The sequence below is a fragment of the Mesoplodon densirostris genome, chromosome 12 (assembly GCF_025265405.1).
Source record: "Mesoplodon densirostris isolate mMesDen1 chromosome 12, mMesDen1 primary haplotype, whole genome shotgun sequence".
Lineage (NCBI taxonomy): Eukaryota > Metazoa > Chordata > Mammalia > Artiodactyla > Ziphiidae > Mesoplodon > Mesoplodon densirostris.
This window is the reverse complement of record NC_082672.1, coordinates 29059403-29072214: the sequence shown is the minus strand read 5'-3', so window position 1 is coordinate 29072214 and position 12812 is coordinate 29059403. Positions and strand designations below refer to the sequence as shown.

The window sequence follows — 12812 nt, the reverse complement described above, 5'->3', positions numbered from 1 at the left end:
TTGTGAAGGGGTTTGATTTCCATGATAAAAGCAGTTCCAAAGTTCTAGCAAAGGTAAAAAAGAGTGAGAGGTGAGTGATAAGGAAGGAGGAAACTGAGAGCGTGATGGTGATGGTGATGGTGATGGTGATGGTGATGGGGAGGAGGGGGCGGGGCAGTGTTGTGTGTAGGTGGGGAGAACACCCTGACTGATAGAGGCATGGCAGACTTTGGCCTCTGTCAATACAGGGAAAAAAACCCATAAAGCATACAAACGTCTCAGTCCAGGCTATACAGGGCTAATCCCCACTTCCTATTAAGATTAATTTTAATACCTTCTGTTTTGTGTATTAAAAATCCCTTGACTCACTTATACATTTAGTACATTGAAATACTGTTAATGTTGACTTTTTTAAAAAAGTAGGTGGGTCTTTAAGCAGAGAAGAGTCACAATATGAACCTGTAATATTTCTGGGGATGCAGTAAATATATTATTTTTCATTTCTGGCGATCCTATCTAGAGGATATCAAACCTCAAACCTAAGATGTAGTACTTCAAGAATTTGGTTATGTAAAGGAAAGTGTTTTTTAGAGGAAAAAGTACTACAGATCTGAATATCACCCATTAAAGCAATGGTTCATAAACCTTTTTATTTAGGTCAGATACCCCTTTGAAATAGCTAATGAAAACAATGGGACACTCTTGGCAGAAAAATACACCACACACAAAATTTTGCATGCTATTTCAAGGGGTTCAATAATTCCAATCCTAGAAGCCTCCACTTGAGAGATAACCTTGATTCAGGCTATTTTGGAAATATGTTAATTCAATTTGACATTCTCCAGAGTCAATGAAAACATACATTTAGTAAATTTTCCATTAAGCTGTTATTAACAGCAATGTGACATACTTTGACTTATCCAACCGCATTACACAGTCCCCCTCATAACTAACATCATGCTGATGACAGGCAAAATCTACTGACAGGTCAGAAATGAACTAATAACTAAAATAATCAGTCATGGATCAGTAAGAGGTACATATATCCATCACATAAAAGTGTAAAATGTTTACTGTATTCCCTCATCTTCCCCAACCAAATAACAAATTCATTTTCTGTATAACAACCCCAAGAAATTGAGCACTGAAAGTCCCAAAACAATGGCAGCATGGAATGAGTACTGGATGGAAATAAGGAGCTTGGATTCTGATTCCTGCTCTGCTACTAATTAACTGTTACCTACCTTACAGCTTAAACAGTTCATTTAATTTCACTAGCTTCAGTTTTCTCATCTACATAATGAAGTAAAGCAAATGGTTTCTAGTTCTGTGGATGTATGTGTCTGTGACTCCCAAACCATTAAGATGTCCTTTAAATCAAATAGCCTACTAGGAGGTTAAAATGTGCCATTCCAAAGAAAAGTACCAATGTCCTCCCCCAAGTCATGTAAAACCCACCCACCAAATCATGGTCACCAGAAAGAAACATGTTCTGAAGATTCATATATTAGTGATTAATATATTAGTGATTAGTGTTCAGTCTCTAGTAGGATGAAGAATTGATCATCTTTTAGATTTTCATTTGGATGAAAATAACAGTTACCCAGTTAATCAAGTCCAATCTGCTTGTTTTGTAGACAAACAACAACAACAACAACAAAACCAAGGAACAAAAAAGTGACTTCACCTTAGCAGCAGGGCATGTACTTAATTAATCAGCTCACCTACCTGTCCACTTCTCCTTTCTCATACTCCAGTTGTCTCTAAAGCAACGCTTCTTCTGTCCCTAGTGGTTACCCCTTGCTGGGCTACTTCCTCCAGAATTCTACTGTTTCCTTCCTGGGGCTAAGATCTAAGCAGCAAAATCTACTTGGCTCTGTCTCTTGAACATGAAATTATCTAGGTCCCTTTCCTGAAGACATTTTTCAATGTATATTCCTTTGTAAAGGATTCAAAGCCAAATTTCCCTAGCACCACACGATTGTCATAGACTTGCTGAATTTAATGAAACTTCCTGCTTACATATCCACAAGATTTACCCTCTTTTGACTACTTCCTTTGGTCTTTACAACACAATCAATATTAGACTACCAGCTCTTTGAGGGTAAGAAGTGCCTCATACACCTGTCCACATAGTACAAAGCACACAGCACAGTGCTCTGCTCACAACAAGCATTCAAGAAACAGAGTTTAATGAGCAACCCCTAAGTGTTTAAGTTTTGAAACCATGAGTTGATCTCTATTGTTTTTGCAAGGTATCTTAGTTCTCTTCTTAAGGCAATAACCTCAGTTTACTCTCTACCTACTTCCTGCACTTATTATCAGCCACCTTGGACTTCCCTGGTGGTGCAGGGGTTAAGAATCTGCCTGTCAATGCAGGGGACACGGGTTCAATCTCTGGTCCAGGAAGATCCCACATGCCACGGAGCAACTAAGCCTGTGCACCACAACTACTGAGCCTGCGCTCTAGAGCCCGTGAGCCACAACTACTGAGCCTGGGTGCCGCAACTACTGAAGCCTGCGCCCTTAGAGCCCATGCTCCACAAGAGAAGCCACTGCAATAAGAAGCCCGCGCACCGCAACGAAGAGCAGCCCCCGCTCGCGGCAACTAGAGAAAGCCCACATGCAGCAACGAAGACCCAACGCAGCCATAAATAAATAAATAAGTGAATGAATGAACAAATAAATAAATAAATAAAATACCAGCCACCTCCTAGTGTTTAGAGCGCTGGGTTCTAGAAAGCCCACCTGGCACTTCCTATGGGCACTCTTGTACGCTTTCCTGCCAGGAGGTTCTTATATGCTCTTTTTTTACCTTCACAGCAACCACGCAGAACGGGTATAACTATTCCTACTTTACTTTAGAGAAACTAAAGTTCAAAACAGTTGATTTGCCAAAGATTATGCAGCCTTGGGCAGTGACAGAGCTAGATTAAAAAAAAAGATATGAATCACATTTTTTTCTTTGATGTGGACCATTTTTTCTTTAAGTCTTTATTGAATTTGTTACAATATTGCTTCTGTTTTATGTTTTGTTTTTTTGGCCCCGAGGCATGTGGGATCTTAGCTCCCTGACCAGGGATCAAACTCGCACTCCCAGCATTGGAAGGTAAAGTCTTAACCACTGGACCACCAGGGAAGTCCTCAAAGAGTTTACACACTATTCTGAGACAATTATAAACACTGTGGAGATTAAGTTGTAGAAAGAATAAGCAACAGTATTCTAAGTATGCACCTGAGTAATTAGGAACAACTTAACAAATGAAATAAGATTTGATCTGACCCTGAAAAATAAACAAAAAGGAGGAGAAAATAACATGGAAAAGTCATTTGTAAGGGTTAATGGGGCAAATATTCTGAAACAGACTGGGCAGTGATCAATAAATTTTTAAAGACTATATAACTGAAGCTTTGAAGGAAAGAACTCTTTAAAACAAAAAAGATCTTTTATAGATTTATTTTCAAGGACTATTTTCTCATTCAATAAGTAGAAAGTAAAATAATATTAAATATTCTAAATTAGGGAAGATAATAACTGAGACTATTTAGAAATGGGAAAGGCTAAATTAAGAAGAGGTAAGAGAAAAACCATAGAAACTTATATGTAATGATTTCTCCATAAAATATGCTGCCATGTCTCATCAGTCTATAATTCCCTAACTTCTCCCTAGCCATTAATGAGGCATCCCCCACTCTTCAGTCCTAGGGTGCTTTAAACTCTAAGGATATCTTCCACCCTACAGTAATCAGTTCTAATCAGCATGGCTAGAAATCTAAGGCTCTGCCACTAAAACATTCATGAACTTGAGCCTTGACCTAGTCATCAAATACTCCAGAGACCGAGTTTATCCCATGTGCAAAATAAGGATATCACCACCAATACCATCTACCTGATGAAGATTTTGTAATAAATATTATACTTGTAAAAGCACACCAACTATTTTAAAATATTCTCAACAACAACAAAAGAGACTTTATTCTATGGAATTATCTCATCATTGTTCATAGAATATCCTTGCCAGAAAACTCATAAATCAAAAATAATTACTGAAGTTTGTGGTCAATACATATTTACTGTAAGTATCTTTAGTTTGACTGGATGTTGTTGCACCCGTTAACCGCCTTTATTTTTTAAATGATTTTAGGCATTTATAGGATCAAAAAGTGCTAGAATAAACATGCACCTAGTCACAGATAAACAGTAACACAAAAAGTATACCTCACCTTGGCTTGAACCCAGTGTTTTTTTTAATTCACTTAAGTGTCATACAAGTTAAGTTTCAAGTGTACATACAAAAAAAGAGGAGAACATGCTAAGCTGATGTTCATCTGGAAAAGTAAATGTGAGAGAATGACCAATAAAATTTTTAAGTTAAGGATAATGACAGGGGACTAGAACTACCAAGATATCAAATATCATAAAGCTGAAGTAAGTTAAAATGTGGTAATGGCACAAAAATAGCTTGATGAATTAGAATAGAGCATCTGTAAATGAACCAATTAATAGTAATATATTTATGTTTGCTATACATAAAAATAAGTACTGAATGTTCTTATAGGAATATATAGGTTACACAGTTTTAAGTAGGAATTCAACATATGCAAAGAGATGTTTCAAATCAGTGGGAAGAGAATGGGTTATCTTCAATATTGCATTGGGAATACTGACTATCCATTTGAGAAAAAGACTCTATCATACGTTTATGGTGTTTCATATATAAATTCCTTGTTGATTAAAGACATGAAGAATAATATAAAATGTATTTAATTTTCAGGTAAGGAATACTGGCAAATTTTACATAAAATTTTAAAAAGTTTTCCCTGATTAAAGATACCACAAGCAAACATAAAAGTATGTGAGAAAATACATACAAGGGGTTAATATATATGTGTGTGTGTGTGTGTGTGTGTGTGTGTGTGTGTGTGTGTGTGTATATATATAAAGAGCTCCTACAAACCAATAAATAGACCAGTTCAAAATACACAAGTCAAAGAAAGGTGTGGCAGAGGAAACGGGGGTGGGGGGGGTGGGGAGGGATAAGCAGGAGGAGCGAGGGGAGGACTGAAAAGAGCAGATGGTGGAAGAGGGGGGACAAATGGATAAACGGCGCAGAGGAATAAGTAGAAGGATGTCTACTTTTTTTTATTAGCATCCAGCATTGCAAAGAGAAATGGGGAAAAGTGCACTATCTGACACCGTTGGCAAGAGTACAGCCTGGTACAACCTTTGTCAGGGAGAAATTTGATAAAATAAAAAACTTTACTATATACACTATATTTCTGGGAATGCATTCTACAGAAATACTAATGCTACTGTGCAACAATATATGAACAACATTGTTTACCGTGATGCTGTCTGTAATGGTGAAAAAACTGTAGATGTACCTCAATAAGGGAATGGTTAAACAAATTATGATGTATCCAAACAATGAAATAATTTGCTTCAGATAAAATAGTAAACCTACATGCATGAAAAGAAAATAACACATTAAATGGGAAAAGCAATTGCAATATTATACAGCAAAGATGCTATATTATTATGTTATTGGCATTAAAAAGTCTACAAGAATGTAAGTGAACTTTTAAAAGAGATTACTTCTACAGACAGAGAAAGAGAAATATCGTATGACATCCCTTATATGCGGAATCTAAAAAGAAATGATACAAATGAACTTACTTACAAAACAGAAACAGAGACTCACAGACTTAGAGAACAAACTTATGCTTACCAGCGGGGAAGGGTGGGGAGAAGGGATAGTTAGGGAGTTTGGGACTGACATGTACACACTGTTATATTTAAAATGGATAACCAACAAGGACCTACTGTACAGCACAGGGAACTCTGCTGAATGTTATGTGGCAGCCTAGATGGGAGGAGAGTTTGAGGGAGAATGGATACATGTATATGTATCGCTGAGTCTCTGTGCTGTGCACCTGAAACTATCACAACATTGTTAATCAGCTTTACTCCAAAATAAAATAAAAAGTTAAAAAAAAAAGTTATTACTTCTAGAGAGTGATATTAGGAAAGAGAGGAAGTGACTTTTCATATCAAAATTTACATACTTCTATGTTACAATGACTATGTATAATTTTTATAATTAAAAACCTTTAAGTGAGAAGCATATATATTAAAACATTTCAAAACATTAAAAACTTATTTCTATACTATTCTTCAGAGATGCTCTTGATTTTTTCTTATTTCATGTTTTGAAACAAAGGTACAAAGTTCATCCAATCAATCATTCAATGACAACTTTATATTCAGAATGCTCTAGTAAGGCTGAAAGTAATGCTCTAAACAGTTTTGTCTTTTAAGTAACCCCTTGTTAGGTTCTGAGGCTTCTTGACAGCAAGGACTGAATCTTCTGGATTTTTCTATTTCTGCAACCAAAGTTCGTGATACATGGCACATCATTTATACATGTTTGCTGAATGCTGAATTGAATAAACAAAATCATTTCCTAATAGCTCTTTCAATGCTCTAATAAATTCCTAAAGGAATGAAGGTGAAAACTAAAGGGAATTATAAATGTGATGTCTTTGAACATGTCATCTCTTACGGGGAAAAAAAAAAAACATGGTAAAATCTATCCTGCACTTCTCAGATTTTCTAAAGCAGGATTTCTCAACCTCAGGACTACTGACATTTTGGGCAGGATATTTCTCTGATGGAGGCAAAGGGGTGTCCCAGGTATTGCAGGATGCTTAACAGCATCCCCAAAATGTCTACAGACAGAGCCAAATGTCCTTTGTGGGGCAAAATCACCTCCAGATGAATACTGCTCTAAATAGTTATTAACAAAAGAATTAAATACATATTATACACCCAATAACCACTCCATGTCAAAATCCTCCAATTCAACTCTCACTTGAGAGTCTGGTAAAGTAGGTAAGACATAGACTCTGCTGCCAGATAGCCTGGGTTGAATACAGGCCCTGCCACTTTAGTTATGTGACTTCAAGTAAGTCACTTCACTTCCCTCAGTGCCTAGTTTCCTCATCTGTAAAATGATAACAATATTAGAACCTACCTAATAGGTATGTTAAGTGAATTTAATGAGTTAACACATGTAAAGTGTTTAGAGTAATGCCTGGCATATATTAAGTACTGAATGATTCACACCACATTGAATCTATAGACACAAATTACTCTCTGACAATCACATATTAATTCATGATGGGGAGGAGGGAAATGCCAGCTGTATGACACTGTGCTAGGTATTGGAATAGACAGATCAAAGAATAAGACATGATTCCTATCCTCAAGAAACCTTAAGTCTAATAGAGATACCACACAAACATTATTACAGTGTGAACTGCTATAATGCAGGTACAGTGACAGTGCATAGGAAAGGTACTAACCCACCATACTGGAAGAATTAGGCAAGGTTTCCTTCAAAAGATTCCTAATGAATCTTGGAGGGAAAAATAAGGAAAGGGGGCTCAGGGAACATGACACAATGCACACAAATGGCAGCAGATCGGCATGGCTGGGATATAGGGAAAGATTAATTGTGTGAGACTTAAGGACAGAAAAACTGGCAACTCATTTAGGGCCACATATAACATTTAGGTACTTAACTTGATTTTGAAACATAAGAGCCACTAAAAGAATTTAAGCATTGGTATGACATACCATATTGTGCTTTAAAATGAATTGTGGAGACGAGACTGAGAGAAAGCACATAGAAGATTGTTGTACTGATATGCGTAAGAAACTCTATGAACTGACCTAAGGTAAGAAGGATGGAGATGGAGAAAGGGTTATTTAAAAGATACTACAAGGTAAAATTAGGAACGTTTGCTGCCTGAATGTATGTAGGAAAGTGAGAGAAAGAACAGTTCCCAAATTTTCTAGCAAGGAAAAGTGGATGCCTATGTCATTACCCAATAGAGAATACATTCCAGAGAACTAAGAGAAGTCTGCTGGTCGGGATATTGCTTCTCTTGGATAGTCTTTTATTCAAGTGCAAAATTAGAGCAGTCCATAGAGGAACTGCTTCCTCTTAAATAGATGGAGATTGCCACCAAATATTTTGTGTTTTTTTAAACACTGCTTAGACACTATCTTGGGTCTTTATAGAGTTTTTCAAGTTAAGTTATAACATTTACTTGGCACAGGGGACACAAGATGACTAATACTCTCTGTTATCAGGTAGCTTTCATTCTAGATGTGATGGACATGTAGAATGACAAGACTGAAAGAAAATATAAACAAAGAAATTAAGAGAATTTTGCATGAGACCACAAGTGCTATGACTACAGCTGAGCAAGTACCAGAGAATAGGAAATAAATAAGAGGGGACAAGCATGAGAGACAATATAGCAACAGAATATGGTGATGAATTAAATGTTAGGGAGGCAAAAAAATAGAGATCTAAATCCCTAGGACTCTAAATTAGATATGAATACACAACACAATGGATCTGAGATTCTTTCAAGACAAATAGAAATTGGATAGAAACCTGGATAATTGAGTCTGCAGAACAGAAGAAATGAGGGCACCATTAAAACACAAGAAGTAACCTGAGACCTGGAAATGGATGAAATAACTTACAGAAAATGAAAGGTGAGAAGGCAGCAAATGTCCAATGAAGGAATGCTCACTAACAGAGGCAGGCAGAAAATAAGCATTCACATTCCTTGTACAGTCCTTACATGGAATTGAGGTTCATGCAATCATGCAAATTTGCAGGTTGTATTATTAAAGGTCATTTGGCGCAGTCCACCATTTTACAGAAGAAAATTTAAGTAGATGTCTAAAGATCACGTGCCTGATAAATGGAGTCTTTTTCTCCAGACTGTTTCCAAGGCACCCTCTCCTTTCTACCGTGTTTCTGGTTGCACTTCCTCAGGACCTCACGGAAGTGGATTTCCCAAGATAACCAAACCAGGTTTATTTTGAAGTTAAAAGTATACGAAACTTGCTCAGTCAAGTACCTCTATAAAATGTTAATGCTTTGTCCAAATCATGATTTTCTGATTTTTAGTATCTACTCAGATACTTCTGATAATAATGTTAAAATTAGTAATGCTGACTTCATTTAACGTTTGCATTTCAAAATCTTCTAAGAATATAGTTAGAGCCTAGCAGTTAAATCACTCTCAGCTTAACAAAGAAGTTTCTATTTAGTACAATTTTAATTTCCAGTGGGAAATTACAAGGGTAGGCTAGTCTTCCTCTAATAACAAACATCTAGATACTATCTTCTTAACCTTTTGCTTATGCTCATTTTAGGTGGGGAATGTGACATTTAGGGTCTAAAGCATACATTATAGCATAATACTATCAATTTTAGGTCACACGTGATAATCCCAAATTCTTGAAAATGATAAGTCCAGACCAAAATGATGTGACTTGAAATAAAAAAACCTTTATTGTATATTTTCATGGAGCATATACTGTTTTCATCTGTATTGTAAAATATCAATATAAGTATGTGCCTTACCTTTCCAACTAACCTCTGAGCTCCAAGTGTATTTTTAAATTTTTTCCACAAAATCCAGTCCAGTGGCCTAGTACATACTAGACACTCAAACATTTACTAAGATTACATAATCTTATATATGGAAAAAAGTAATATATTTTCTGAGCCAGAGATTCTTAGCTTGGGAGGAGAAGGTAGATCAAGAAAACAAGCACAGCCTTGCCCCCGCCCCCTCTGAAAATCATTGTCACTGACAGATCTGATGCTGACAGGAAAGTGGTATATCTCAGGTGTCCTGGGACAGAAAAAAATATTGAGAATGACTTATCTGGCATAAAACTAATTTTATAGATGAAGAAGTGAGGTTCATGTAAGTTAAACAATTTGTCCAGTTTAACATTCTTTGCAAATTATATCTTGTTGCCTGGTTTGATGTTCATAACTAAAAAGATGTTTGAAGGTCTGTCTCAAGTCAGGAAATTAGTTCAGATGACCTTTTGAGGTTCCTGCCCTCATACTCCTATTTTTAAAAAATAACTACTTAGCCTATTCAGTGAGAAACTCTCCCCCACATATATATCATTAAATCTCTAAATGACATCAACTGTAAAATGTTTGAACATTTTAATACTATTAGCCACATCAAATAGGGTATTAGTTAATGAAAACTGTTCTCTAGGAAATAACATTCTTAAATCCAATTAAAAACAACCAAGGTTTGTTTTTTGGTTTGTTTCATATAAAATCCATAACTAAACATGAGAGGATTACAAGGGACATTTAAAAAAATAAGCTTGTTTACCTGATGGCATTAAGTAATTTCAAATTTGAATAGGACCTATAAAGATGTGAAAACACTAGTTCAGAACAGTAGTTTTTGTTTTAAATTTAAAATGCCTTTTATAATTTTTAATCAATATTTTTAAAGTAGTCTGTGGATCAAACTGGGATGTAAAAATTGACTCCACGTTTAAAAATGTGTGCTGCAGTTAGAAAATGAAAAAAGGGAAAACACAGGATACAAAATTGTATGTATAACTGTATGTACAAACTTTAATAACATAAAGAATAAAAATGCATAGGAAAAAAACTGAAAGGAAATGTGGCAAAACACAAGATTTTTGGGTAAGAAAATCACGAGTGGGACTTCCCTGGTGGTGCAGTGGTTAAGAATCCACCTGCCAATGCAAGGACATGGGTTTAAGCCCTCGTCTGGGAAGATCTCACATGCCGCGAAGCAACTAAGCCCGTGCGCCACAACTACTAAGCCTGCGCTCTAGAGCCTGCAAGCCACAACTACTGAGCCCGTGTGCCACAACTACTGAAGCCCGTGCGCCTACAGCCTGTGCTCTACAACAAGAGAAGCCACTGCAGTGAGAAGCCCGTGCACCACAATGAAGAGTAGCCCCCACTCACCGCAACTAGAGAAAGCCCGCACGCAGCACTGAAGACCCAATGCAGCAAATAAATTAATAAATAAATAAATGACAAAAAAAGAAAAAAAGAAAGAAAATCCTGAGTGTTTTTTCCCCTTTTTCTTTCTTTTTTTTTTTTTTTGCAGTACGCGGGCCTCTAACTGCTGTGGCTTCTGCCGTTGTGGAGCACAGGCTCTGGACGCACAGGCTCAGCAACCATGGCTCACGGGCCCAGCCGCTCTGCAGCATGTGGGATCTTCCCGGACCGGGGCACGAACCGGTGTCCCCTGCATCGGCAGGCGGACTCTCAACCACTGCGCCACCAGGGAAGCCCTCCCCTTTTTCTACATTAAAAATATATTACTTTGATGTTTAGGAAAACAGTAAGTTAATAGGTGATTTGAAAGACTTCAAAAGGAAGAAATTCTTTTTGTATTTATATGGTTAAGCTAGAAGACAAGTTTACAACTTAAAATCATTCAAATCAAAACACCTTGAGTTTAAAAAACATTTAAGGTTCTTTTTTTTTTAAACTGAGGTTTTCCAGGTAAATATACTTTTTGCCATCAGTCATTATAGTTCCTATAAATGTTTCAATATGGGGATACACACCAAAAAAAGATTTTCAAAATTTCAAAGAAATGAGTGTTAAATTTTCAATGAAAAACTATTTCAAATAGAAAATCATTTCACTGAATCTGACTACATGTTTAAATTCTAGTTACCAGATGTACATTCAGAAAGCACACCAACTAGGCTACAGAGAATAAACCACTTCCTTCAATATTACAACCACACTGTGATTTCTTTAGTATGAATTATGTTTTCATTTTAAAACATCCTTCATATAGCATAAACTGCCTCATCAAATCCATTATGCAGTATCCATCTCCTATGACACAGAAGACAAAAATGTTGTATCCTAAAAAAATATTCACTGGGATCAGATTTCAATTTTCTATAACTATCATTGAGCCGGCAATCTTAAAAATTAAAAAACTTTTGATGAATAGAGTTCAACCTTATATTGGGCTGGATTATATGCCTTGAAGTAGTATCCACAAAATTTTATAATCCATGTAATTAATTTAAATTATATTAGGACCAATAAGAGTTCTTGCTACTTCAAGAGTTAAGAAATAAAGGCAATACTATGTTACTAATAACTTTCCTTTAAAAAAGCCATCTATATTTCATTTTTAAATATTGCTGTAATAAAAATTTTGTTAGACCAGAAATAGGACAGCCTATAAAACAAAGCCTTTTTATTTTACAGAATGAAACTGTATATACCAAAACCGTTTTTTAAAAAACTAGTCAAATGTAGCAGTGTTCCTCACCATTCTTCCCTAGGCCTTCTGTTTTAACTTATTCTAAACTCTCCCTGAGAGATCTCATCTATATCACCATCGCTGGAATTATCTATCCTTAAGCATCTCCCTAACAAGTCCTGTTAATCCTTCATGTCTTAGGCTTCGGCATGATGTTATTACGGGCAAAGCTAAGAATGTATATTTGAGAAATGCCTCCTCAACAACACAGAATAATCTAAATATATATAATGAGCTCCTACTGTCTGCCAAGAAATGCTATAATGGCTTCATTTAAGACTTTATTTACATCAAAACTACCCTAAAAAATAAGAATTATTTTTATCCTAATTTTGCAAATGAGAAAACTGTGACACAGGGTGTTAAGTAATTTGCTAAGGGCACACAGCTAACAGACAGGTGGTTCCACTAGAATGTAAATCCAAACAGTCTACACAAGCAGCTGTGCTCTTCCAAATTACTATGGAAACTAGCAGTGAGAATCGACGACTTCTAGTCATAAAATCAGAAAAACACTAAACGTTTAGGTAGAGGAAAAGGCACAGTAGGAATAAAAGGCTCATAGTATGCATATGAGCTGAAATAAGGAAAAGAGTTAATAAGAACCTTGCTGAAAATTTCAAGAAAGGAGTCCAACTAGCAAGAGATGATAAATG

The 12812-nt window shown here is 36.1% G+C and overlaps 1 protein-coding gene across 4 annotated transcripts in view; it reads right to left on the bottom strand.

The window, feature by feature from the left end:
* The window catches only part of HBS1L (HBS1 like translational GTPase), an 83001-nt gene that overhangs the window by 35253 nt on the left and 34936 nt on the right, over positions 1-12812 (bottom strand). Inside the window, exon 6 of one of the 4 annotated variants that reach the window (XM_060114881.1) lies at positions 5325-5440. The exons of the other annotated variants lie outside the window; for them this stretch is intronic. Coding sequence (XP_059970864.1) covers positions 5325-5440 — 116 coding nt within the window. The remainder of the gene's footprint in view (positions 1-5324; positions 5441-12812) is intronic. 4 annotated transcript variants of the gene reach the window in all.